Here is a 26977-nt window from a genome sequence, read left to right as displayed (position 1 = left end):
GTCCTCCTACTCTCCGCACGAACTCCCGGGTAAAAAAACACACATCATTTATTCTTTGGTTGTCTACACAGACACTTAAATACTGTAGTGCTGTCACACGGCTGCCCGTGCAGGCCCCGGGGGCGGCTCTGGGCCGGCGTCCTGAGCCCTCGGCCAGGTGCAGAGGCAAGGGGGCCGTCCCGCCATGTCCACTCCGAGAGCGGCAGCACCGTGCGGACGGCTGCGAGCAGGGTCCCGCTGGCTGGGCGGCAGACACCGGGTCCCCGCTGCTCCACAGCCCCCAGGGCCCGGCCGGGGGTGGGGGGGGACACAGTTCCTCCAGGTGGGTGCGCTCACCCGTCCACTGCGAGCCGGACACCGTCAGAGCTCATCCCTGTGTCCCACCTCACTGCCAGATAGAGACTCCCCTACAGGCTTGGGGGGCCCCTCCTGGGCTTCCTGGAGCTGCTCCTGGGAGAGGTCCACCTCCTCTGGGCTGAAGAGCATCTTCACCAGGTCATCCGCCTGCACCCGGTCCTGCGAGGACAAACCCCCCTACTCAGAGAGGCCTCTGGACCAGGCGCTCACCTCTCAGGGGCTGCTTCCTGGAGACGACAAGTTCTTCCTCCATGGCCTCTGAGCTCATCTGCTTCCCCGCAGGTCCAAACCTCTGGGCAGACAGCTGAGGTGCTGCCCAATCAGGCGAACACTCCCCATCTTGACACCCCAACCCGGAGCCCCATTTACAAGTACGGAAGAAGGGCCAGGGACGACAAGGCAAGGTGGCCAGGAGGAGTCTCTGTGGACACCAGGCCTGGTGTTCCTCTCCTGTCTAAGCCGCTGGCAGTGAGACTGGGGAAGGGCGAAGCAGAACCAGGGCCCCTGCAGGGACAGATCCCAGCGCCCCGAGTGCTCTCACCCGCTCACTGTGCCGCGCGTCCAGCGTGAACCACAGGGCAATGGCACAGCGCTGCCCTCTGGTGACAGCCTTCACTCCGTGCGGGTTCTCCGTGCCTGAAGAGAAGCCCACGGCCCTCCCGCACTGGGGCTGCACCTCGGCCTGCAGGAGACACAAGGTGACAGAGGCGACTGTGACTCCTTCAGAGGGGCCCAGGGTCACTCAGGGTCTGGAGAGAACAGGGGGCCTCAAGAGGAGTGAGCGACATATCTCAAAGCCCCCACCTGCCCCGGGGTTGAGGAGAGGAGCCCTGGCCACTCTGCCCACTGCGCCGTGAGGGTTTCTGTCTCCCAGGGACAGGCCCGAGGGCACACTCACCGTCACGGTCTTGGCGTCTAGTTCAGTGAAATAGAATGCGCCTCCATCGAAGTCCCCATTTAGATAAAGAATGGCGCTGCGAACGACAGACACGGTCTCGCCATGGGCCTCCTCCTCCCGCTCCCCCGACAGCCCGCAGCTCCAGTGCACCTCCAAGAGCTCTCAACCAGCAGCCGGAGGGGGCCTTCCCGGGGAGGGAGCCTCCCCACCCCGCCACCCTCACTCCAGAGAAGCCACTGTCCTCCTCCTCACACCACACCCGAATGACTCCCTTTCCCTCCGACTTCCCAGCCAGAGGGTGTGGGGATAAGGGACTAGATTCTGGGGACAGCTCTGTGTGTGTGTGTGTGTGTGTGTGTGTGTGTGTGTGTGTGTGTGTGTTGGGGATGGGGCAAGGCGCAGGGCACTGGGGGCCTCGGAGGGACAGCGGGCACCTGTAGTCCCGGAAGGTATAGGCAGGGGGCTCCTTGACGCACACGAGGGCCTCGGCGTTCAGGATGCAGTTGTCCACGTGGACCGGGTGGCTACTGTCCTTCCTCTCGGCCTGTGCCTCTGGGACCGAGGTAATGCACGTTAGCATGGGGACACCTCAGGAGACACTGCAGCTCTCCTGCTGGCACGGGGGGTGCTTCCCAACATGCCTCTGGGTCTATGGGAATGGCCAGTGAACTAGGGGTCTCTGGCTAAGCCATCAGCCCGGGGGTTAGCTGCAAGCTTCCCAGGAAGGTTCTGGGTGGGGAAGCAGGTGCAGCAAGCAGGGCTGGGAGGCTCTAACCCAGGGAGGGTTCTCGGCTGACTGGCACGACCTGGCTTTCGGGCTCGAATTTACAAAACAGGAGTCCCCAGGGAGGTGAAAACGAGGAGGCAGGAAGGTGGCAGGATGCAGGGCACAGCGAGACTCGCTATGCAGCGGGAGGCGAGGTGCGGACGGCGTGGAGGGGAACAGACAGGAGGAAACAGACAGTTAGCTTGCGCGGGGCTCTGCGGGGGGAGAAGCCGCGCAGGAGGAAGGCCGTGAAAGGGCCCAGACAGCGCGAACTGTAAAATGCCAGGCAAGCCCATTCGTGACATGGAACCGTCGCCCCTAGCGCAAACCCTGGGCACGCCCGCAGCGGGCTGCTGGCACCCTCAGGTCACGGTAGATCCCTCGTGTTTGTCCCCACCTGTCCGGCCAGTCGCCAGGCCCTGTCTCTCCACCTCCTCCAGCTCCCTCACCTGCTCTCCTCTCTACTCCCACCCCGCTGGCCGGGTCCCGGCTTTTGTCCTTGCCCAACCGCTCACTGCTGCCCAGCTTCCCTCCTCTGGTTTGAGCCACGTTCTCCAAATCTCTCGCCACAAAGCGGCAAAACTAACCTTGTAAAGACAAAGGTCTCACCGAGTCCTTCATGTTGGAGGACTCCTCCTGGTTCCCACTGCCCGGCCCCCACCTGAGAGGCCGGGACACATACAGTTGTATGTCTGACACAGTCCTCTGGGCGTGTCCAGATTTCAAGAAAACTCTAAACCTTCCGGGGGGAGGAAAGCCCTCTCAGCTCTGCCACCGAGCGGCGCATCAGTGCCGGGGCCTCTGAAGGTGGCGGCACGACCGGTCCGGCTGTGGGCCACGTGTGACCCCCAGGGCACTGGCCACACCTCATGCCTCCTCAGGACAGGAAAAGGAAGGCAAGAGAGGGAGGGCGGACGAGGAACAACCTCAAATCTGCTCTGCCTGTGGAAGTCCATCTCTCATGGATTTGGTAGTGAACGGTTTGTGACATGGCCCTTGCAACACGGCTCGCGACCATCTACAACCTGGATGCCCAGCAGCATTGCTGAGACCCCACGGCCTCCAGGATGAAAACAAACTCCTGGATGGAGCTCTCCAGAGCTGGGCTTCTGAAAGCCTTCCCAAGCCTTACCTGACTGCCCCCCAGCCCCACGCCCCAGAAACGGCCACTTTCTTAGTCCCCACTGCCAGGCTGCACGTCTCTGCACGGGCTGCTCTTTCTGGCTCGAGCATCCTCTCATCACCTGGGCACTCCACCACTCCTATTCATCCTGCACCACTGTCATCCCCTCCTCCGGGAAGTCCTCCCGACTCCCTGGTGGGCTGACTAGAACTTCCTCCGCTGCACTGACCGCACGGGGTGGCCACATTTTGTGCTGGCTCCCCAGCTAGGATGAAGAGGACCATATCCCGTTTCTGTCCGTGTCCCCAGCACCCGCGCCAGGCCACAGCGTGTGCTCAGCTCACCTTCGATGGCGGTGCGGCACACCAGGTGGGAGTAGGAGAAGTAGAGGGGGGTGTCCAGGCGGAAGTAGGACTCCATGAGGCGCCGCACCTTCTCGGTCACGTTGTAGTACAGGTGGGCACTCTGCAGCGGAACTTTCCCTTCCTGTCCCAGCTGCCAAGGAGACCAGCGCTCAGCTGCCCTGAACTCCCGGCCGTGGGCCGGCAGAACCCGCTCCGCTCCCACGCAGGACAGCCCTCCTGCGTTACACCGGCCCCGCTTCCACCCTTCTCTTTGCAGACAGAAAGCACTCTCGCAGCTCTGCACACCAGTCTTGTCTCGCCCGCCTCACTTCGACCCCACTTGCTTCACCAGCAGGGACTCAACCTCCCTCAACTTAATTCATCCTCCATGGTGACCGCGGGAATGCGACAGGCAGACACCTTCACTCCCCCCCGACTACCCCCCAAAGCCTGAGCCTCCCCTCTCCCCGTTCCCCGTTCCCCACACTCTAGAATGCTGAGTATCGATTCTACCTTGAGGGCTTTGAAGACCGTGACACCATAGAACTTTTCACTGGGGGTGTGTGGGGAGGTCTGACCCCGGTAGCCATCTCCCGAGGTCGCCGCTGCCTGCAAGGCCCAAAACACAGGGGGGCTTAGCCGGGGCGGCTGAGGGTCCGCGAAGAGGTGGTCCCCAGTGCGCAGCGAGGGGCAAGGGAGCTCAGCGCTCGGAGGCACTTGGCGCAGGGCCCTTGGGGAGAAGGTCACGGGGTTTCCCGTACGTTGGTCAGTCTCTGCAGCTCCCGGCACTCGTCAGCAGAGATTACACCATCCATCACCACCCTCTGCGAACCATTCAAGACTTTGGAGTTCATGGTGAGACTGATGCCTTCGTAGACCAGGGGGCCACCTGCAAAGCAACGACAAGATGGGCTGAGTCCAGCGGCAGCTCTGCTCAGACACTCTCCATTGGATGGGATAGAAATTCCAGTTATTTCCAGGCCACCAGAGAAACCTCCTATTTGGTCACTTCCAAAGGTGGCGGGCGTGGCCCAGCGGACAGCACTTGGAGCTGACAAGACGGGAGAGCTGAGCCCTAGGCCTAGCTCCCCTGCCGAACAGCTGCTGGCTCCTGGGCCTTTGCCAACTGTTGAGGAAACATCACCAACAGATTCTTAAACCCCTGAGCTCCAGCATCAGAAAGAAGTGGGTTTGACTCCTGAATCCTCCACCGATTAGCTGTGTGACCCCAGCAAGTTACTTAACATCCCTGCGCTTTCATTCCCGCGTCTGTAAGACAGCACCACTCCTGAGACTGCTGCTTGTCTGATGTAAAGAACAAGAAGGCGAGTTAGATGGTCAGGACAATAGCGGGCACACAGGGGAGGCTCAGGGTCTTAGCTGCCATCACACCGGTCACCAGCAGCATTCAGTTGCCCAGCCCACCTCCCCCAGAGAAGAGAAACAACAAAACGAAAGCTTTCTGAACCCCAAGGAATGTGGGACAAATTCTTTCCACATGCTCATCTTGTTAGATTAACCACTGTTCATTTAAGCAACTGTAGAGCGAAGGCCAACCTTCTCTTCTATCTCTCACGGTGCCCTCCATGCTGGGGATCTGCTGGAGGAGACTCAGTTCAGCTCCGTCTACTTACTGAGGCCGCGGTGTGTGCCAGGCCCCGTGGGAGAGAGGCGAGGGTCTCACACCTGAAGACGGCACCTCTCCCAGCAATGATGCGAACGGGCAGACTTGGTACAAGCCCCCAGAAAGCTGCCGTGGAAGTTCCAAAGAGAGAGGGAGGGGATCCCCAGGACAGAGAGATTAAGCAAGGCCTCGTGGGCAGAGGCGATGGGAGGGTACTGGGAGGAGGGACAGGCATGAGCACAGCCGCGGGGGCAGAGAGGCCCGAGGAACAGGAGCAGCCCAGGGCAGACGAACAGAAGGTAGAAGCAGGTGGTTAGAGGGGCAGGCACAGTGGGTAGGGGCAGGGTCTGTGTGTTTGGAAGCCTGGTCTAGTCCCTGCAGGGGTAGGGGAAGCACAGATCAAGGAGGGCAGGAGTGCAGAGAGCAGGTGCAGGGGGCCTGTAGCAACGAGAAGAGGAGAGGCTTGGGGAGAGGCAAGGAAAAGCAGTCTCAGTGCAGCTTGGAGCAGGCGGACGGGGGGAAGAGACCTCAGACTTGGAGGCATGATAGAAGTGGGGAGACCAGGTGAGGTTTGCGCTATAAACACTGACTGCAGTGAGCTAAACGAGCGTTGCTGTGACCCAGGAGTCCTGATGCTTTGCCGAAGGCCAATCCTCAGTGCCTTCTGCGTGGGTCAGGAAGGGCGCCGGGCGAGGCTAAGCCCGGTCCCGGGGCAGGCCAGCTAGCGCGGGGACCCCTGGCTTGCAGACACTGGAGCTCTGTCCTCTCACCTTCCCGCGTCAGCCTGCTCACATCCAGCGACTCCTTGGTCTTCTCCTCCACCAGGGTCTCAATCTCCTTCATAAGGTCTCCGATCTCCTGGGAGATGCGGACGGCTGTTTCCCGTTCGGACCTGTGTGCAGAGCTGCTCTAAGGACTGTGTTCCGGGGCCAGCCTGGCTCCCACCCAGCTTCCCCGCGTGGACAGCCCCCCGCCCCCCACTTCCAGGAGGGCACATCTGCCTGGGCTCGGGAAGCCTCAAGTGCTTCATCGGGCCGCTCCAGCCATGCAGTCTCTCCAGGGTCCTCACTTTTGTTTCTCTTGCAATCTTTTGGGAATCACGTCTTCTGGAGTCCATGAATCCTAAGAGCAGATCAGGACAAATATCAACGCTGTAGGGTGACGTACTTCACCTTCTGGGTCTCCACGCACAGACTCGGGCCTCCGGGAGAAGCCACCTTATCAGCTGCCTCCTTGCGGGAGGTGAAGTGAGGTCTCTGAACCGAGTCACCCCGCTGCCCCGAATTCCCCTTTGTCTTCCTCTGTCTCTGGTCCTTCACGGGTTTCACGGTTCCCGTGCCTGGCCCAACCGCCTCAACAGAGTCGCACAGCCAGCCCCCCACCCCTCTCCCGCATCCCGGCTCACCGGATCCACAAAGGGAATTCCGAAGACATCGTAGGCAAAGAAGAGCAGTTCTTTCTCCAGCAGGCTGCGCTGTCGGTACTCCCGGGCACTCTGAGGGAGCAAAGTGGAAGGAACGCCCTGGAATTCAGCCCTGTTACCTGGGGGGGGGGGGGGGGGGCTAACCCCACATTCCACGCTCTTGCTCCCAGTGGGACCTGAGCTTCCTCTCCCACCACCACTACCGTGTCTGTTGTCCAGTTTGGGGCAGCAGGCTCACCCCCGTGCTAAGGGCTGCTCTGGCCTGGCACAAGCAATACCTCCGTGGGTGACATAACAACCACCCCCCCGGGCCCCCCATTAATCTCTGAGACAGGAAATCTGAGGATTCTCAGGAGATGTGGAAATATTCCTCAAAGAAGGAGAGTTCTTTCTTGACTTCCATAGGGGGTTCAACGCGGAGGCAGGAGACCTAGGTGTTGGGTGACCCACGTGTTATTCATTTAACCTTCACAGCCACCCTTCACGTTGATACTGTGCTCCTCGTTTTAGAGATGGAGACACTGAGGTGCAGGGGGTACACGGCTTGTTTAAGCTGACACTAGAGGAAAGAGAGCAGGCACCGACATTCAAACCCAGGTCTTCCAATCCCAAAGCCCAGGTGCTTTTTCGTTAGGCCCTCTCCTCCCCTGAGACTCTGAACAGACTGGATGGACCCCGCCTGGAGCCGGGCTGCAGCTGGAGCAGCTGGGTCGGGCTTTCTGGCCCCTCCCACCCGTGCTCACAGGTAGGGCTTACCCGGGGCAGGGAGACTAAGCACCTTCCGGGGCCACAAGTCTCCCTAGGTGCCCTGCTAGACTCCAAGCAGCAGGAGGAAGAAAGAAGAGAAAAAGAAGACATCATCAGTTGAAATAAAAGATGAAGGCAGTACGGAAAATGTTAGCAAGACCTCAGAGTCCTACGTCACCTAGCGTAGTTACCCAACAGGGAGATGGAAAGTTTCTCCTCAGGAGTTTAAGGGATTCACCAAGCGCTAGACACCACGCTCAGCGTGTTACTCCAGTTAAACCCTCTCCCACAGCCCGGAGGCTGCTCGGAAGCAAATCCCACGCCTCCGTTTATTCACTCGGCACTGATTCACCGAGTAGGCGCTACGAGCTGGGAACCGAGCCAGCACTGGGACAGCGCAGGGAGCGACCCAGGTCGCCACTCTCAGCCACAGGCCACCAGGCAAGCTAGCCCATCTCTTGGGGCCCAAAGGTTCTCATCTCTAAAATGGGAGAATAGCGCCCCCATCACGGCAGCTGTGGGAATTAAATGAGATGATGGGGATTGAAGCACACAGCGTGTGGACCAGGACAGGGCTCAACAAATGCTAGTTACTTGCTTTCCGGAAGGAGAGTTCTAGTTAAAAGTGGTTTATTTTTCCTCCCTGCCTCAAACTCACTAATATGACCATAAAGTGGGGGGCTGGGGGAGAAGGAGGGAAGGAAGGGTCTTAACTCAGCAAGACAAAGAGACCTGAAGTGCCTTCTCAAAGGCAGACTGTCACCACCTAGTGGCCAAAGAGGACAACTACAAGGTAACATGCTCACAGACCAGGAGAGGGCAGGAGGATTGTTTCTACAGGACACTCAGGGTTCCCGAGCTAGGAAGGAAGAACCTGGGTTTTCCCCTTCAGGGCAGGCTGGCGGCCCCACCTCAGCAGGTTGTTGTGAGAATCGAATGAAATAAAAACAAAAGCTATGGAAGAATTTTGCAGACTAAATGCCCCACACATGTGAAGGGTGGCTATCCTCAATGCTGAGCGCCACGACCGCCCCGGGAAGCCGACTACTGCCTCATCGCCTACCTCCTTCTCTCGGCGACCAGAGGAGAACTCAGCACCCTGGAGCCAGAGTACAGGCAGGGCAGACCCGTGCGGAAAGCATCCTGCTGCACCTGTGCATTCCTGGTGGGATGCACCATGCCCACTAGGTGGGCAGCACCATGCCTGCGTCTCCCCAGCGGGAAGCTTGTGTCTAACTAGACGTGAAGAGGGAGCAGTGAACCCCCCACCATTCTGCCAACACCACCTCCAACTCCACCTGGCCAGTTCCCTCGTCCAGCCAGTGCCTCCCCTTCTGAGCCTTGCACAGCGGGTTGGGTTACTGCTTAAAACCCTTCAAGCATCCACCATTGTCTGCCCTATGGGACAGAGGCCAAGATCCTGGCAGGGCACTCAAGCCCCTTCCCAGTCTGACCCTCCCAGGCCTCATCTCCGGGAACTCCCCAGTATCATCTTGCATGTATGTGGGACAATTGTCCAGGGGTGTGCAGAAGCTGTCCCCATCTCCAAGGCCCTCCCTGCCGCATTCACCTCCCGAAGGCTTTTAAAACCAAATGTCAACAGCACTTCCCCTTGCAAAGCCTTCCACGGCTTTTGCCAGTCCATGGCTGACTTCCCTCCTCCAGGCCGGCTCGCATCCAAGGCCATGCTCGGATTTACTACAGTGTTCTCTAAGTTTGGATTATGTCATCTGTATCATCAGTGCCCTGAGGTGCGCTTTAGACGGCATTCCAAAAGACATGAAGGTAACGCACGTAAGCTAAAAGAGACCCACAAAGTATCGACAGACATGAACAGACACACAGGTCTCCCTCCCCACCCCTGACGCGTAGGCCCGTGCCTCACGGTAAACTGATGAACAGTTTCTTATCAATCTGCCCACAAAGTTGACGACTTAAAAAGTACATACGTATTTTTAAAAACATAAATAGGATACAACGTAATTATAGTTCTAGATCTTTTTTTTCTTTGCCTACCACAGAATCATGGAGACCATTTCGTACTGGTGCGTAGTAATCTACTCATGCAATAGAATAGTTGTCCCGTACACCACTGGATGGACCTACCGCGATTCATTTAACCAGCTCCCAAGTGGAGGGCATTTAGCTTGGTTTGGTTGGTTGCTTTCAGCAGCAGGGTTCTGACGTGTGTCCGGGCACATTTGCCTTCGCATCCTGGCGCGACACCACTGCGTGGCAGATCTCCGGTGGCAGAATTGCCGGTTAAACGAACGGTCCAATTCACAATCCCACCACAGCGTGGGAGCGCGCCTGCTCTGCACCCCCTACGTCCGTCCCATATATTTGCCGCATAAACAAATGAGCTGCCTCTAGAGTAATATTGCTATTTACCATATTTTTCCTCCGACAAAATGGAAAGCGGGTCCAAAGTGACATTTTTACGTAGAAGGTAGGTAGGGTTTGGGAAGAGCCGGCGGGACAGGGGTGACCGAGGCTGGCCTTCCTCTCACTCATGTTCTGTTCTGAAGTCAGGGATCACTGTGGCCATGATAGGCCACCCTCTGTTTCAGGAGGTGGCTGAGGTCAGAGGTGAGGAAACCAGCCCCTGGCTACTTGTGTACCATCAGCGAGACCCCCGGGATGCTGTCTGTCCACACAACTCTTGGGACACACTCATACCTCGCCTGTTGGCTTACAAAGTGCATTTCTACTCGGTATGTCACTTGACCCCCATTCTATAGAGGGAGAAACGGAGACTCAGAGGGGCAGGGCGGGTGCCTGAGACCCCACGCGACATGTGGAAGACCACACATCCTTGTAATCGCAGGAGCCACGGCTTGAGCCCAGACCAGTGACTCTGAATCCAACTCACCGTTCTGAGCTCAAGAAGGAGAGGGTTTAGGGTCTGTACCAGGTGTACGTACAAACGTCGAGGTTTGTAGTGTCCTATTTCACTAAGTTAAAAACAGAAGTTTTCACGTTTTTACTACAAAAAATAATTTGTAATTCCGCTGAAGGGAATTTAGAAAATATAAAAGGGCAAGATACAAAAAGAATCACCCATATTCCACCACCTAGAAATACCACTGTTAACATGTCAATGTGTTTCACTTTGGTCACTGTGTCTGCTTGGGAGCGAGCTGGGAATGATGCTGAGGGAGGGAGAGCTCCGAGCAGGGGCAGGGAGGAAACAGAGCCAAGAAAATGGGTGAGTGAAAAAAGAACTTAGCTGGAAGTAAGAAATGATAGATATTGGCCAAATGATGTCAAATCTCAAAGCAGAGGTGCCGAGAAAGGGGAAGAGGGGTGCCCGTGCTGCAGTTCTGCTTTTCTTTTATGACTCAGATGGCAGACTTCTGGGCCCTGATGGTGCTGAGTAAGGCCGCTCCCTGGTTCTTAAGTGACAAGCGCATCAGTGCACTTGCCTCCGGCCCAGGCCCCCGGCCCCTGCACGAGCACTGCCAGACCCTCACGCCCCCCGCTCTCCTGCCCTCGGGTCCGAGTTCAGCTGGCAGCTGCCCTAACAAACACAAGTCTCTCACCTCACGGGGACCAATGGATCTGGCTGGTTCTTCTCCAATCATGGCTGTATAGTAGGCCAGATTCTGGCTCATCACCTCATCGTTGGGGAAGAAGAGGAGATAGGTCTTGGCACATTCGATAGCCTGTGTATAATTCCCAACTGCAAAGCAAAAAAGAAATGGCTGAGAAGAAAGGGTCTGATCCTGGGCACCAGGAACCACTGGTCTTGAGTCTCAGCATAGCCCGAGGCAGTGATGACATGCCAGGTGGCCCTGCTACCTATCACAGCTGCCTGATCCGAGGGAGAAGTTCTAGAAGAATGAGAAGGATGGAAGTTACACAAACACAGAATGCAGAACTGATGTAAGGGGCTCAGGGTCCTCAGGCCTGCCTATTACCGAACGCCCAGCATGCCGTGATGCTTAGCCCACAGCAGGAACTCGGTAAGGGCCTGCTGACTCGTTGCTTGTTTGGATACTGGCGGTCCCCCGAGCATCAGTGCTATCCTACGGCGAAGGGCTGGAAAATGTCCCGGGAGCTGGTTTAAATGGCAGTACACCCCTGCCTTTGCTCTAACTGAACTTAGATGCAGAGTGAGATTACCAATATTCTAGAAGGGACAAGAGAGAGGTTTTACGTCTCCCTCTCCCAGCTTTTCGGGTTGCTGGCATCGGCTTCTGGGGCCAGTGGCTTGTCACAAAGCAGCCAGGGGTCACCTGGCACAGTGCCTCCCAGAGTGCCAGGTCACAGTGAAAAGCCAAACACGCTGAAGTGTGCAGTGGCCCTCATCCCTGCCTCCCTGGCTTCTGGCTTCCTACTGAAAAGCGGCAGAGAAGGAAGAAAGCAGGCCTTACTGTTATAGTAGGCAAACTGCAGATAATTATAATGTGAGGGGAGGAAGTCTTCAAAGGGCTTCTCTCGACTTGGGTGGGAAGCCAGCTCCGTGACGCAGTTCTGCTTACAGCTGAGGACCTGGATGTAATGGTCTGAAAGGAATCAAAGACAGGGAATAACCATCAGGTCGATCTTCAGGATGCGGATTCTGGAGAAGAGGAACAAATTCAAGGGCAAGGAATTTTCAGTCCGATTCCCAGACGTACTAAATTTAGGTTTGAGGCAGAAGTGGTTGTGCAGGTACTGTCCGCACGTGGCCCCGGGAGCCCAGGCCAGCTGGCGAGGGCAGGTGCAGGGGGGTGGGTGGGCAGGTGCAGGGGCCCGGCGGCAGTGCGTGGGGCAGGTAGGCGCTCACCTGCAATGGCCTGGAAGAGGTCTGCGTTGTACTCCAGGTAGTTGTAGCCGTCATAGTCATAGGGCCCTTCGCACAGGGCGCGGCACTCGGCGTCCGCCACCAAGTACTCTCGCAGCGCCGCCTCCAGGTGGGCCACAGCTTCCTGCGGCTGTTCCTCGGAGTAGAGCCGCACTCCCAGCCGGAACTCGTGCTACTGGGAGAAAGGGGGACTCAGCTGTCGGCCGGCACAGCCCTGGGCCCTCTCTCCCCCCGCCACCTGCACCTGCGTCTTCATGGCCTGTCTCAGGCTAGGGATGGAAAAGGGTAGCCACTACCTAGTGAAGGCCTTCTGTAAATGGTCTCCACAGGTTTCTCTGGAAACGCAAAAGCATTAAACTCAATCTAGATAAAAGATACACGGGAGTTCATTGCAACTTTCTTGCGCTTTTCTGTAGGGATAATAGTGTTCAAAATAAAAGTTTAATTAAAAAGAACTCCTAGATGTTAGAATGAGGTCTGTGCCGATGGGAGCAATCCTTCCAGCATAAGGGGGGGAGGGAATTAAGGCTGCCGCTGATTACAGAATGGGTTTTGCTATACGTGGACCACAGCCTCCATCCTTGTGACCATTTCCATTGGTCACAGAATCACTAAAAAAACCCCGTGTGTGTGACTGTATAATGTACTAGATGTACACAATCTTTTTTTTTTTAAGTAGTCTCCACCTCCATCACAGAGCCAAACAGGGGCCTGAACTCAGGACCCTGAGATTAAGACATGAGCTGAGATCAGGAGTCTGGCATTTAACAGACCGAGCCACCCAGGCACCCTTACACAATTTCCTTTTAAAAGCCTTTTTGATATTGTTGTTTCGAATATCTCTATTTCTAAACTATTAAAACTTAAGAGAACATAATAGGCTCTTTATAAAATGGTGTATCATCACAGACAATATCTTTCACGGGACACAGACTTCTGCTAAACAAACAGAATAAGAACATCGAGGAAAACTGTCCCACTTACAGTAGTTCGAGCATAAAATGGACTATCACACAGCCATTAAAAATTGTGTTTTCAGAGAAAATCTGAGACATGATAGAAGGCTCATGATATAGTGTTAGTTCAAAAAGGATGATGAAAAATACATACACAATATGACACCAAATTAGGGGAAAAATTAAGATCTAGAAGCGTTTTAAAAATAGGCCAAAATAGGGGCGCCTGGGTGGTTCAGTCATGAAGCGTCTGCCTTCAGCTCAGGTCGTGATCCCAGGATCCTGGGATCGAGCCCCTCATCGGGCTCCTTGCTCAGTGGGGAGCCTGCTTCTCCCTCTGCCTCTGCTCCCCTGCTCGTGCTCTCTCTCTCTCTCTGACAAATAAATAAATTCTTAAAAAAAAATAGGCCAAAATATGAACTACTGGTTTTCTTAAGGTGGCAGTGTCATCAATGATCACTCTGTTTTATACTTATCTGCATTTTTCTGTAATGTTGTACAATGAATGTCTACTACTTCTGTAATCAGAAAACAAGCCTAGTAAATATCACTTTAACAAAAAGAGAGAATGGGGGAACAAAGTTTTTTTCACCATATGTGGTTTGGCCTCAAGATCCTTGAAGTCGGCTTCCTTCACTCCAGACATGGTTTGGTAATAGTCTAGGTTCTGCCGCATCTCCGTGTGCTCAGGATTGCCCACGAAGAAGGTGTGTGCTGCTGCTACGGCCTTTTCCAACTTGTTGATCTAAGAGTAAAGCACAAGAACATGATCCTCGCCTCCAAACCCTGAAGGTTTGTGTCCAAATGCGCAGTCTGCAGTAAACAGGAAATCCCAGCCTCCCTGAGCCTTCCACTCCACAGCTTGCTCCAGACCTTGCCAGCCCCAGAACACACACCTACTGCAGGAACTCCATACCAGAAATCAGGAGCACAGGGTCCTGGGCAGAATTTCAGCCATTTCCCAAAGCAGGCTTAGCAATTCCCCAAATCATAGGAGGTAAACCTTCAAAGTGTAAACATTCTATTTTTAAAGAAAGGTCATATTGTTGGGAGGAATGCTATGGAAGACTGACTGCCCAAATAATATATGGTCAAGATTCAGAAGTGGCAACTGAGCTGAAAGAAGTCTAAGGCTTCAGGAATTTAGTAGCAGGGGAGAAAGAGCAGTTAACGGTTACACTGTGCCTAAGGATTTCCCTAGAAGATACTTTTTTTTTTGCATAAAATATAATCAAGTGTTTTTGACACATTCAAGGAAAAGATGGGTGATGAAAAAAATCCTAAAGTCTTATACAAAATCTGGATATGGCATCTTCTGACTCAAAGCCCAGGGCTCGTGAGGTTAAAACAAGTGGTTATGAAATCTGGGGAGAAAAAAATGTGCCGCACGCCACAATAATGCCCATAGCAATGGACTCCAGCATGTCATGGTTACACAGGTTCTTATGCGGAAGCCAGAATAAACCACTGATGATCTAATGATTAACACAGGCGTAAGTGTTAGAACTGTGACAAAGCTAGGTTTAATTAGTCACTTGCTGGGGCTTTCGATACTTAAAGTTTACTCTCTAAATTGAGTTCTCTAATCTGCCACCTGGAGATAGCACTCACTGTCTCACAGGCTTGTTGGTAATGTTAAAATGAGGTGGCGTACATGCGGCTTCTAACACCTGGTGCTGGGCACATACTAAGTGCTCGATAAATGTTAGCTGGTATTATTAATATGCTAAGAATGTTTTCCTTTTCCTTTTTTCATCAGTACTAGTAAATGCATGCTAAACAAGGGGTTGGCCCTGGCTCTGACCCTAAAACAGCTAGGTGACCCAAAGTCAATAATCCCCATCTCTGTACCTGTTTTGTTAACTGTACAATTAGAAATTCTCACAAGTCTGTCTCTTTCATGGATTTATTCTCCTGCCCTTATCTTTAGGCATTGCTCATGCATTTCCCTGTTCTCTCCCACCTTCTCTCTCCACTCCCAGCCCTTCTTTACTCCATAAGCACCAAGGCACCTAATTTCCTTCTCTCAAATGGACAACCAACTCATCTCCTAATGGTTAGCCCTGCCAACACTTTCTCCTTCTCCCTAGGCTTATTCCACATTCCAGAATTAGCATTCTAAAACCTGATTCTGACACTGGTTCCTGAAGCCTGCAGAACTCTCTTCCCAGCCTGGCCTCACTCTATCTGGAATGGCCATCTTTCCTCTCCTCTAGTTATCACTAGGACCGACTTCAATTTTCACTTCTTCTTTCAGTCTCCCTCATTTGTCTGAGATGAAGCTAGATCCTCCCTCGTTTGTGCTCCCATAGTCCTATGTACACACCCTTTTAATAGCCTTTTCTATAGTGATTCTCACTAGGGAAGTGATATAAAACAAAACAATATAAAGTCAAGCATTTTAATGACCTGTATAAGAATTGGAATGTAGCAGGTATTCAGGAAATGTTAATCAAAGAATCTGAGAGTGTGCTGTTAAATGACATGACCAAAGACGTGACCCACTTATTTTGGTTTCAAATACAGTATTTTTCTGAGTAACAAGGAGAAATGTAAGCAAACTGCGTAAGCAAAATGCTTGTGGAGAGGTGGAAGTCTGTGGTCCTCATGGTTCCCTAAGTCTCCTTCAGGTAGAACTGAAGGTCTGTTAAACTATGGATGTAACAATATGCAACACATGGGGCGCCTGGATGGCGCAGTAGTTAAGCGTCTGCCTTCGGCTGGGATTGAGCCCCACGTCAGGCTCTTCCGCTGGGAGCCTGCTTCTTCCTCTCCCACTCCCCCTGCTTGTGTTCCCTCTCTCGCTGGCTGTCTCTCTCTGTCAAATAAATAAATAAATAAAATCTTTAAAAAAATATATGCAACACAGCACCTTCTTCTTCCTTTTCCCCCAATAAAATGGGGCTAATAATAGCACTTACCTTACCTAGCAGGGACATTGACAGGATCTGGGCAAATAAATCAATAAACACAAAGTACTTAAAATAGTGCCTAGAAGTATGTGCCGGCTATCATCATCATCACCGCGCAAGTCAAGGGCCGTCCAAATCCATGTATGCACTTGGACTTAAGCCACTCTGGAATTCCTAAAAATACTCATTTTCTTTTGAAAACCTGACAACAGCCAGAGGGTCCCGCTACAGGGAGGGGCTAGACAGCCCCTACTGGCGACGTGGCAACCTCACGTCCTGAAAGAGCTGCTGGACTCGGGCAGCAGGAAAAGCATCACTGAACAGCGAACCGGAAGGAAGATAGTGTAGAAAGGTCCTAGCTTCTCACTCGGGCGCTTACAATGAAATCTGGATGAGAAACCCAAGCTGCCGCTTTAGTTCCCTTTAGGAAGCCTCCCGGGGAACATAAGGCCAAGCTTTGCTTGGTCCGTGCCTTAACCCCAGGCTGGACCTTTGGGGTTACCATCTGCCTAGGCGAACCGGGCGAAGCAGGTCTCCCGGCAGGGTCCCTGTTCTCCTTGGGTCCGAGGAGAGCTCCCCGGCCAGGAGGCTACCTTCCCTCTCCGCTGACACTTCCCCGGCCCCCCAAGTTCGCCCGGGCCATCTGCAACCACGCCCAGAAGGATCCCTGCCGCCCAGTCCCGGGCAGGTCTGCACCTTGAAGTAGGCGACCTGCAGGTAGTTGTAGGGGCTCCGCTTGCGGAACTCCAACTCCAGTTCCTCGCTGAGCGAGTGGGAGGCCGGCGGCCCGAGGCAGCGGCGCAGGCAGGCGGCGCGGCGCAGCAGGCCCCCAAAGAAGCGCAGGTCGTGCAGGGCGGCGGCGCCCGAGGCCTGCGCCAGGCTCGGGGACGAGTCGGGGTCCAGCTCCCACGGGAGGTCGGCGGCACAGCGGGTCCGGCAGCGCAGGCGGAGGGCGCGCAGGGCGGCCCGCGAGCGCAGCGCCCGCTCCATGCTCAGTACCACCCCCGCCCAGTCCCCGCGCGCGTAGGCCGCGGTCCCCTCCGCGAAGAGCAGGTCAGGCGCTGCCATGTCCCATCCCGCCTCGGACTCGACCTCAGCCCGGGAGGCGGCGGCGGCGACGGCCAGCAGTGTGGTCAGCAGCCTCAGAGTGCGTGCAGCCATTGCCTCCTCTGACCTAACGGGACCGCCGGCCACCCGCCACGGAGGCCGGAGTCCCACCCCCGAGGAGTCCCGCCCCGTCCCGCCCCGTCCCGCCCCTGAGTGGAACCCCGCCCCCAAAGCCAGGCAGCGCATGCCCAGGAAGCTTGCACCGCCTTTCTGGCTTTGACAGGCGTGGACCCCGCCCCTCAGCTGAGGCCTGTGCGACAGCCGGGGCCGCCCCCGGGTCAGGCTGCGCTCCTCCTCGGTGGTGTCCATTGGTGGAGAACACGGAAGCTCCGCCCACGGGCCATTATGCGCATGCTCTTCCAGCTCCTGACGCGAGCGCAGTAGGGAGGTGCAGGTGTTGTCATGGAGGCCGCTGCGAAGCTGGGGCAGGCGGAGGAGGTCCCCGAAAACCAAAGAGTTCAGCGGCTGACAGGTCGGGGAGGTTCGCGGGGAGGGAGTCCGGCCGGGGAAAGAAGCCCTCACGGAGCATCTAGTCTCCCGGGCTGCGCGGGAGGCCGAGGGCGGGCGCTCACGGGCGGTGTTCCTGGGTATGTGTCGCAGGAGCCCTGGTGGAGCGCACCTCGACCCCCGGCGGCGTGGCCCTGGTGAGCCCCTACCACACCCACCGGGCCGGGGACCCCTTAGACCTCGTGGCGCTCGCAGAGCAGGTGCAGAAGGTAAGGAGGTGCGGCTGTGGCAGTAAATAACCGTCTTCGTTCACGTTTGGCCCTGCGTCCTACGACTGGGACCTCACAACCACGTAGTGCGGGGTAACATTTTTGTCTGCATTTTACAACACGGGAAAACTGAGACCAAAGGCTCCTTCGGCTGCAGCATGTATAATCTCCTTTGCCGGGAGGTTTTGCACAGCGCTTTCAATATTCAGTATTTCATTTGGGCCCTCGGACAGCCCTGTAAGGTAGGCAGTGCCGAAGTTCTTCCTCCCATTTTACAGGTGAAGAGAAGTTTCCGTGGAAGTTTCAGGATTACTCTAACGCAGATTCTGCAGGGATGCATAGTCCACTTACTTTAAACTGCTTCTCATAAGATCTTTATCTGTGACCTGAATGCTTTTAGAATTTAACAACTTCTAGAAGAACAAGGGCTCTTAAGTTTTGTCTTGTGCTTTCATTCACTGGACACAACATTCCCAAGCCCAGTGCTTATTGCCAAAAGTAAAAAAAGGAGGAAATGCGAAATAACAGAAAAAGCACTGGAAGTTTGGACACATGCGTGTTAATCCGACTTTTTATTTTATTTTTTTTTTAAGTAGGCTCCACACCCAGCGTGGAGCCCAACGCAGCTTGAACTCACCACAGTGAGATTAAGACCTAAGCTGAGATCAAGAATCTTTCTCTTAGCCAACTGAGCCACCCAGGCGCCCTCACCCCCAACTTTTGATATTAACTTGCATGTGACTTGAGGCAAATTACTTTTCTCTGGACTTCAGCTTCTTTTTAAAGATTTATTTATTTGAGAGAGAGGGAGAGTGCACACAGAGGGGGGAGGAGCAGAGGAAGAGAGACAGAATCTTCAAGCAGACTCCCCGCTGAGTACATTGTGAGGCTCAAACCCAGGACCCTGAGATCATGGCCTGAGCCAAAAATCAAGTGTCTCATGCTTAACCTACTGAGCCACCCAGGCACCCTTTGACTTCAGTTTCTTTATCCATAAAATGCGGGGTTTCAACTCGGAGAGCTTCTAGAGCTAAAGCTGTGAAAAATTCCATCCATCTTTACCAAGACTTCCAGTTGTAGAACCCTCTTCAGTATGTAGTGATATAGGGCCCTGCTGCTTTAATGCTTCTGATATCCCTTCATCCTTGTATGTACTATGTCACATTTGGCCTTGGTTATATAAAGGTCTTTATTTTGCTTAATAAAAGGTCTTTATTTTGCTTAAAAATATTTAATTATTAATGTGCCCAAATTCCCTCACATATTTCTGTACTTCAGGGGTTTTTTGTTTTTTAAGATTTATTTATTTGAGAGAGAGAGAGAGAGCGCACGTGTGCGTGTGCATAAGCGGGTGGGGCAGAAGAAGAAGGAGAGAGAATCTCAAGCGGACTCCATGCTGAGCATGGAGCCCGAAGCAGGGCTTGATCTCATGACCCTGAGATCATGACCTCAGTTGAAACCAAGTTGGACGCTTAACTGACTGTGCCACTGAGGCACAACCCTGAGTTTTTTTTTTAATTAAGACATGTTTGAATGCTTAAGAAAGTGCCTTTGATTCAAACTTTGCGACTTCTCTTATCTATAGAGATGGGGAGCAAAGTACAACTTTTATGGATCAGGAGGATATGATGTGTCTGTTTAATTGGATCACTACTGGGAGAGAGGCACCCAGGCCCAAAGCTCAGGCATATATTTTCGTGGGTTACTGAACGACCATCATGTTTATTATGGTAGCCTGAAACAAAGACGGAACATTTTTGCCCTTCAGCATATAATCTAGGGCAATATAGAGGGTGCATTATTGTGCTCCTTTTTTCCACTATTATCAATATTGAGTAGCTGAAATAAAAACACTAGAGACAAAGATTGAATCAAGCATATTTACTGTGTCCTGAAATGTGCTTTCTAGCAGGACTGACTGCTGATATGCCATTTCAGTATTAATGTGTGTTGAGAAAGAGGTCTGGTATTAGGGCATGACATTTGGAATCAGACCGATCTCTGTTCACATCTTCAACTGCCACTTATTAGCTGTGAACGCTTGGACAGGTTGCTTCACCTCTCTGAGTATAGTTCCTAAAATGAGACTGAAGTTACTATCTCTAACTTCATAAGGTGTTATAAAGAACTAAATGAGATAATATATGTGAAGGGCCTCAGAGTGATTGGGGCCAGAGTTTGTGTTTAGTAACTGTAACTACTTTTCACCTCATTTCTGTTTGAATTAGGCTCTTTTGTTTACAAGGAAGAGATTTGCTGCTACCACCTTAAGAAAAAGACTAATAATGAAGCTACTCCACTCCTAACCTGGAACTGTCTTAGCTCTAGGAACCACGTAGTCTCTCCTTGGCTAGAAGGTGCCTCATTGTCTTCGGGACAAAATGCGGCACTTTCACCATGGGCCATAAGGCCTTGCGTGATCTGGTCCCTGCCCCCTTCTTTAACATCCAGCTCACTAACTACCATTCAGACGCTTCCTCAGTTTTGTGCCTGGTTGGCCCTTTCCTTTTGTTCAGACCCAAGTCAAATGTCACATCCTTGGTGAGGCCTTGTCTGTAGAAGGCTATACCCCACCCCAACCAAATGACAGTATTATTAAATTGAATTTGCCTCCAGGCTACACACATATTCCAATCCCTACAGTCCTCATCACTCCCTGTTATTAAACCATTTACTTCCCTCACTTGTTACCTTTGATCTCCTTCTACCACATAATTATGGTTATTTCCTTCATAATAGCACATCATTACCCTGAGTCCGTGTAATACTAGCTCTGTTGTCTTTCTTGTTGGTGTCTGTGTTACTCACCAGAGCTGTGCTGTTCATTGTGGGAGCCTCTAGCCACAGACGGTTGGTGAGCACTTGGAATGTACGGTTTGTGCAGCTGAGAAGCGGAATTTTAAATTTTATGTAATTTTAACTAACATTTTAAAACCTGATAATTGAGGCAATTATTGGACACTTTTAAGCATATTTGGAACAAGCTGAGTATGTGAATTGACTCAACTGTAAATTTTATGGAGTCCAAACACAGGTTGAGTGATCAAAATTCGGCATCCCAGTTGACAGTGTGGGGATATAAAATATACACTTACTATGAAATATAAAATATCTCATTAACATTGTTTTATACTCATTACATGTTGGAATGATAATGGTTTTTGATATATTGGGTTAAATATATTATTAGAATTAATTTCACTTACTTTTACTTTTAACACAACTGCTAGAAAATTAAAAATTACATATGTTCCTTGATGGTGTTCTAAAGGCCAGTGTACTAGGCTGTAATCGTGACAGAGGTAGGGGCCTCTTTCTCTGGTTTGCCGGCGCACCCCGGGCATGGCATGGTGTCTGACACAGTGGTTGCTCAGTCTGCATTTGTGGGACAGATAAATGATTGGCCTGTTTACCCAGCTGTTTATGTTTTCTCATGACACTGCCTTATACCTGACTTTCACCTTGAGCATCCTTAACTAACTCTCTTGATATTTCTTAGTTCAAGTTTAACCTCCTAATTTCTTTTCCTTAACTTAATTGTATACCACTGGACATTAATCAGCTTTTCTTGAAAGTAAACTGGAAGTCTTTGACAAATTTCTGATGCCTGGATGGTCATCCTTCCTAGTACCTAAGTTGGTCACACCAGTCTCTCTGGCTTTGAAAATTATTTGATTTATTTTAAGCTATTTCTGTTGCCTTCAACTGCATTTCCTAGCACATGACAGGTGGTCTTCTATGTACATTATAGCTTTGTTGCAGGTCTACATCCTAGTGCTGTCTTTAAAAATACATTTGATGTAGCAATTAGGAGTGCAAATATAAGTCAAAATATGACTTAGGTTTGATGTAAATAATTCAGCCAAAGTGATGGTGAGATTAATTGGTAGTTTCTGTATATAGCTAGATTCCTGCGTAACAGGTGATAAGAGCCATATCACAAGTATCTTTGGATTTTTATTGTAAGTCCTGTCCCTGATTTCTGAAATACTTAAACATGAGAAAGTAGATGAGGCCTGAGGAATGAGTGCGTTTACTCAGGCAAAGAGTAAGGCGGCGAACATGTTAAATCAAGGAGAAGGCGTGTTCGGTATATTTGGTGGCACGTGAGAGCAGGGCATGTAGGAGGCCTGAAGTTCAGTGTGACTAGAATGTAGAGTGAAGAGGGGAGAAAGCTATGGGACGCAGAAGAGAAGGAGGGCCTAGTTCTGTGCTGTGGGGCATGTCAGGGGAGGCTTCTCATAAGCGTGCTGTGGGGCTGAGTGGAAGATGAGGGAGAGGAGTGGGAGCTCACGGGGGATGGTGAGAAGAATTCTTTAGGCACAAGTGAAGATGCTGAGATGACTCTTCACACTGGGCTCTAAATGACACTGTAGAAGTCTTATCCTTTTTCCACCCACCCTTTGGTTTTGTCTTACCTTTAGGCTGATGAATTCATCCGAGCAAATGCCACCAATAAACTGATGGTCATAGCTGAGGAAATCCAACATTTACAAGAACAAGCCAGGAAGGTAAGGGGCAGCTTGTAGACAAGCATTCATTTGCCTCATTTAATGCACAGAATTGACTGATCTTGATCATAATCATTTAACTTATTTGTCTTCCGTACCTCCTAGAAATACAGGAGTGTTGAGTGAAATAGAGTAGGCCCAAGAGGTGGGGTAGCAGATAAGCTTTTTCACCAGAGACAGTTTCAGTGAGGTAAAGCATTTTGAGGGGAAAAATAGGTTCTCAGTTATAAAAGAAATGCACTTACTACAGAAAAATAGGAAAGAAATTTAAAAGCCATTCATAGCCAGTCGTGTTAGACATTTTGAAAGATAATCCTTTTGAAGGCATTTTTACAGCTTAGTAGCAGTCCTAAGTTTTGTCTCTTCAGAATCATCTGGATCCTCGTAGTGACTAATTGCTAAGGGGGAGTGATTCCTAAGCGTTGAGTAACTTCCAGATTTTGTCGGGGATAATCACTGAGTGTGAGCACCTGTTACACGTGGTGCTGAACTTGTTCCATCCCTGTGGGTCTTAGGTGTTGGAAGATGCTCGCAGAGACGCTGATTTGCATCGCGTAGCTTGTAATATAGTCAAAAAGCCTGGCAGCATTTACTACCTTTATAAACGGGAGAGCGGGCAGCAGTATTTTTCTATTATTTCTCCAAAGGTAAGAACGTCTATTTTTTACTGGTAGAAGTGGCTACAATTAGCTTTTGTTTATCACGGTCTTAACATACCATCGTGAAGAATTTGTCACTATTGAAACATCAACAAGTCCCCAGTGATATTTTATATTTCAGAGATGTTCTGCTAGATAGTAAGACAGTATTTAAGACAATTGATAAAATAAGTTGGGTTTGAATACTATTGAATTTTTTACTGAAGAATCCAGCTATTATTTTTTTCAAATGAATATGATACATCAAATTGAGGGCATAGTATGTTTCTTTTCTTCCTGTCTGTGAAAAAAATAAACCCTCGGTTGGTTATTTATTTATTCATTTTTTACAATAAATACTTTGGAACAACCAATAATAAGATTCTTTTACATTTGGACGAAATAAAGTACATTTTTACTTGACTATATATATTCTCAACTTTAGAAAATACCAGGCAGTGTTTCTGTTTGTAAAAAAATAATAGCTTCATCTTGCTAACTGGTGATGCTTCTGTTTGTTAAAAAAAAAAAAAAAAAGTCTTCATCTTGCTAACCAGTGATTGGAATATATAGAAAAATATCCAAAAGGAGGGACGCCTGGGTGGCTCAGTTGTTAAGCATCTACCTTCGGCTCAGGTCATGATCCCAGCATTCTGGGGTCAAGCCCTGCATCAGGCCCCCTGCTTACCAGGGAGTCTGCCTCTGCCTCTGCCTCTGCCTGCTGCTCTCACGCTCTTTCTCTGTCAAATAAATAAATAAATCTTTTTTTTTTTGAAGATTTTATTTATTTATTTGACGGAGAGCACAAGCAGGGGGAGCAGCAGGCAGAGGGAGAAGCAGGCTCCCTTCTGAGCAGGGAGCCTGATGTGGGGCTCGATCCCAGGACTCTGGGATTGTGACCTGAGCCGAAGCCAGAGGCCCAACAACTGAGCCACCCAGGCGCGCCAATAAGTAAATCTTAAAAAAAAAAAATCCAAAGGGTCACATGCCATATGAGTCTATGTATTTATAAAGTAATTTCAAAACTTTTCAATTGTGGTAATGAACATTATATAAAAATCTCATGTTTTCCTGCCAAATATATGAAATAATGTTTATAACTGAATGGTATATACTTTTGAAACAGAATATATCCAGGCCAACCAGTAATGACCATTAATTTCCTAATAAACAGAAATAAAATGAATTATTTAAGAGTTTTTAAAAAAAAATTATTTTTGCACAAAAATCTTCTCTGGTCTTTGAGAAAATGTAGGCATAAGAGTTGGTAAATGTTTTCTAGAAAATTGGAGGTGTTGTGAGCCCAGGCATGACTTAAAAAATACACATGAAAAATACACTTAAATTATTTCACAGCCCTATCTCTGTTAAGAGAGGTATCTGATGTGTGATGCAATGAGGATGATTCTGACTGGTCTCAAGCAAACAACCAAAAAAGAAATTCGTGGCATAAAATGAGGAAATGGACCCAATTTCTTTACCCCCTACCCTGATGAGAACTGACTCCTTTGCCTTCTCTAGGAATGGGGGACAGGTTGTCCACATGATTTCCTTGGTGCCTACAAGCTACAGCATGACTTGTCCTGGACTCCGTATGAGGACATTGAGAAGCACGATGCCAAAATCAACATAGTGAACAAGTTGCTAAGCCAGCCAGCGTCCTTGCCTCCAAGCATTGAACTCTCCTTCCAGGGACCGACTGAGAGTGGACACTTATAAATAGCTCTCACGGCAAGGACCTGTCACCTCCTTGTTGCCATCATTTTCTGCCTTGATGGGAGGTGGCCTGAGAATTGAGGTATTGTGGGTGAATCATGAACTTCTTGAATGGAGACCCTGTGTGGGGCACCTGGGTGGCTGGTTAAGCAGTTAAGCTTCTGCCTTTGGCTTTGGTCATGACCCTGAGGTCCTGGGATCGAGCCCCATGGCGGGCTCCCTGCTCAGTGGGGAGCCTGCTTCTCCCTCTGCCCCTCCCCCCACTAGTGCTTGCGTGCTCTCTCTCTCACCCTCTCACCTCTTCTCTCTCTCTCAAATAAATAAAATCTTTAAAAAAAAAAGAAAGAAAGAAAAGGAAAGAGACCCTGCGTGAATATAAATGCTGTCGTTACTACTTTTTAGTTAGGATAGTAATGAATCCTGTCAGTCTCTTGGATCCTCTGTGGGTCACAGGTACCCAGCCAGTCACTTTCAGAGTATTGGCCAGTGTACTTTCCTTCTCCTTTATCTCCGTCTGTTCTCCCCAAGTCAGAATATTAGAAAAAGAAGAGTTTCTTTTTCCCACATAAAAGTTAACGAGGCATATTCCAGAGAGGACTGTTTTTCATCTTTTGTACCTGAAAGTGTTTGAGATTACTTTGGGGTTGAACATGGGGGGGAAAAGGAGACAAAGCTTTAGAGAGACTCTTAACTGCAGAGAACAAACCGCAGGTTGCTGGAGGGAGGTGGGTGGGGGATGGGCTAGATGGGTGATGGGGATTAAGGAGGCACCTGTTGTGATGAGCACTGGGTATTGTACATAAGTGATAAATCACTTAATTCTACTCCTGAAACCAATATTGCACTACATGTTAACTAACTAGAATTTAAATAAAAACTTGAAACTTAAAAAAAAAAAAAAGATTGGGTTGAGGCTAGTTAGCAGTTAGTACGGCTCCAGCACAGGACGGGGCTGGAACCTGACAGGGTCACCCAGGTCGTACTTGGTCACTCGTTTCACAGGGGCTGCTCTGTGGAGTCAGCTGCAAGTCTCTGGTGGGGATGTCCTTGGAGACACACGCACACATTAGCGGTACAGTAGTTGATTCTGACCACAGAAAGTCTCCCAGGTTTTCACAAGCTTCTGACCCGCCTGCTAGTGACACATTTTGAGCAGGTGCTTATTAGTGGTCTGTTGCCGCACACATGACCAGAAATGTGGTTTAAAACAACACATGTTTATGATTCCATAGTTTCTCTGGGTCAGGAGTTGAGGCATGCTTCCCTGGGCCCTCTGCTTCAGGGTTTTCACAGGCTGCAGTCTGATGTTTGGCCAGGGCTGGGTTCTCATCTGAAGGCTGGAAAAGGATCTGTCTCCAAGCTCACGTAAGTTGTTGGCAGAATTTCAGTTCCTCAAGGGTGCTGGACTGAGGTTGTTGACTGTTTACTAACAGACTATTTGCCAAAAACTGACTTCAGTTCCTTGACACATGGGTCTCCCCGACATGGCAACTTGATGAAGGCCAACAAGGACGAGTCTGCCAGCAGGACGGAAGTTACGGTCTTGTGTAGGCTTCATCACGGTAGTGCCATCTCATCCTTTTGCTGTATTCTGTCAGTTAGAAGCAAGTCAGAGGCAAGTCCACACTCGAAGGAGGGAATTGCACAAGGGCATGAATACCAGAAGGCAGGAATCATTGAGCAGGTCTTGGAATCCCTGCCACAGTGCTCAGCTGAGAGGGAGAAAAGAAGGTCCTGGATAAAAGAGGCAGTACTACCAACTGGTTAAGCATGGTAGGGTTCAAGTCACAGATTGGACTTGACTCTCAGCTCTGACAAGATAACCTCCCCAGCTGGCATCCCCGCTTCCTCCTGGATCCCTTCTCCAGTCCATTCTGCATACAGTCATCAGCTTGATCTTTTTGTTTTATTTTAATTTTTTTAAAAGATTTTATTCATTTGACAGAGTGAGAGAGCACAGGCAGGGGGAGTGGCAGGCAGAGGGAGGAGGAGAACGGGCTCCTGCAGAGCAGGGGGAGCCTGATGTGGGACTTGATCCCAGGACCCCGGGATCATGAACTGAGCCGAAGGCAGTCGCCCAACCAACTGAGCCACCCGGGCGCCCCAGCTTGATCTTTTTAAAATACAAATCCCCCCTCACTCGACATTTCCTAACCACTGGAGCAAAAAAAAGAACAGTTCGAAAAAAAGTTCCTGCGGTTCAATAAGGTGCACTTCCCGCACTGACCACCAGGGAGTGCCATTGCTCTTTGCTTCTTCAGCCAAGCTTGGGGAAAGTCCGTGGCAATGCGGTGATTTTGGAGGTAGCATCTCAGAGTGGGGAACTAGGACCCATTGGTTATAGACAATA

The 26977-nt window shown here is 51.0% G+C and overlaps 2 protein-coding genes across 3 annotated transcripts; one reads left to right on the top strand and one right to left on the bottom strand.

Moving 5' to 3' along the window:
• Nucleotides 1-30: 30 nt before the first annotated feature.
• Nucleotides 31-17155, bottom strand: P3H1 (prolyl 3-hydroxylase 1). Its single transcript, XM_048220482.2, has 15 exons — nt 16636-17155; nt 13620-13772; nt 12054-12243; nt 11659-11790; nt 10825-10964; nt 6518-6607; nt 6182-6234; nt 5883-6004; nt 4250-4377; nt 4002-4097; nt 3489-3639; nt 1690-1807; nt 1256-1331; nt 899-1039; nt 31-516 (listed from the first exon to the last, which is right to left on the bottom strand). Exons 1-15 carry the CDS (start codon nt 17098-17100, stop codon nt 361-363), a joined length of 2211 nt encoding a protein of 736 aa, XP_048076439.1. The 5' UTR covers nt 17101-17155; the 3' UTR covers nt 31-360.
• Nucleotides 17156-17412: 257 nt separating this feature from the next.
• CUNH1orf50 (chromosome unknown C1orf50 homolog) lies at nt 17413-25528 on the top strand. 2 transcript variants are annotated; one of them, XM_026498334.4, is made up of 5 exons: nt 17413-17518; nt 17647-17762; nt 22187-22273; nt 22789-22920; nt 24433-25528. In XM_026498334.4, the coding sequence occupies exons 1-5, from the start codon at nt 17449-17451 to the stop codon at nt 24628-24630; spliced, it is 603 nt and encodes a 200-aa protein (XP_026354119.1). In that variant the 5' UTR covers nt 17413-17448; the 3' UTR covers nt 24631-25528. The 2 variants fall into 2 exon arrangements, with proteins under 2 accessions (XP_026354119.1, XP_026354120.1); XM_026498335.4 differs by lacking the exon at nt 22789-22920.
• Nucleotides 25529-26977: the final 1449 nt, after the last annotated feature.

Source organism: Ursus arctos, unplaced genomic scaffold, assembly GCF_023065955.2.
Source record: "Ursus arctos isolate Adak ecotype North America unplaced genomic scaffold, UrsArc2.0 scaffold_12, whole genome shotgun sequence".
Classification (NCBI taxonomy): domain Eukaryota; kingdom Metazoa; phylum Chordata; class Mammalia; order Carnivora; family Ursidae; genus Ursus; species Ursus arctos.
The sequence above is the reverse complement of the archived record's forward strand: the minus strand, read 5'-3'. Positions and strand labels throughout refer to the sequence as shown.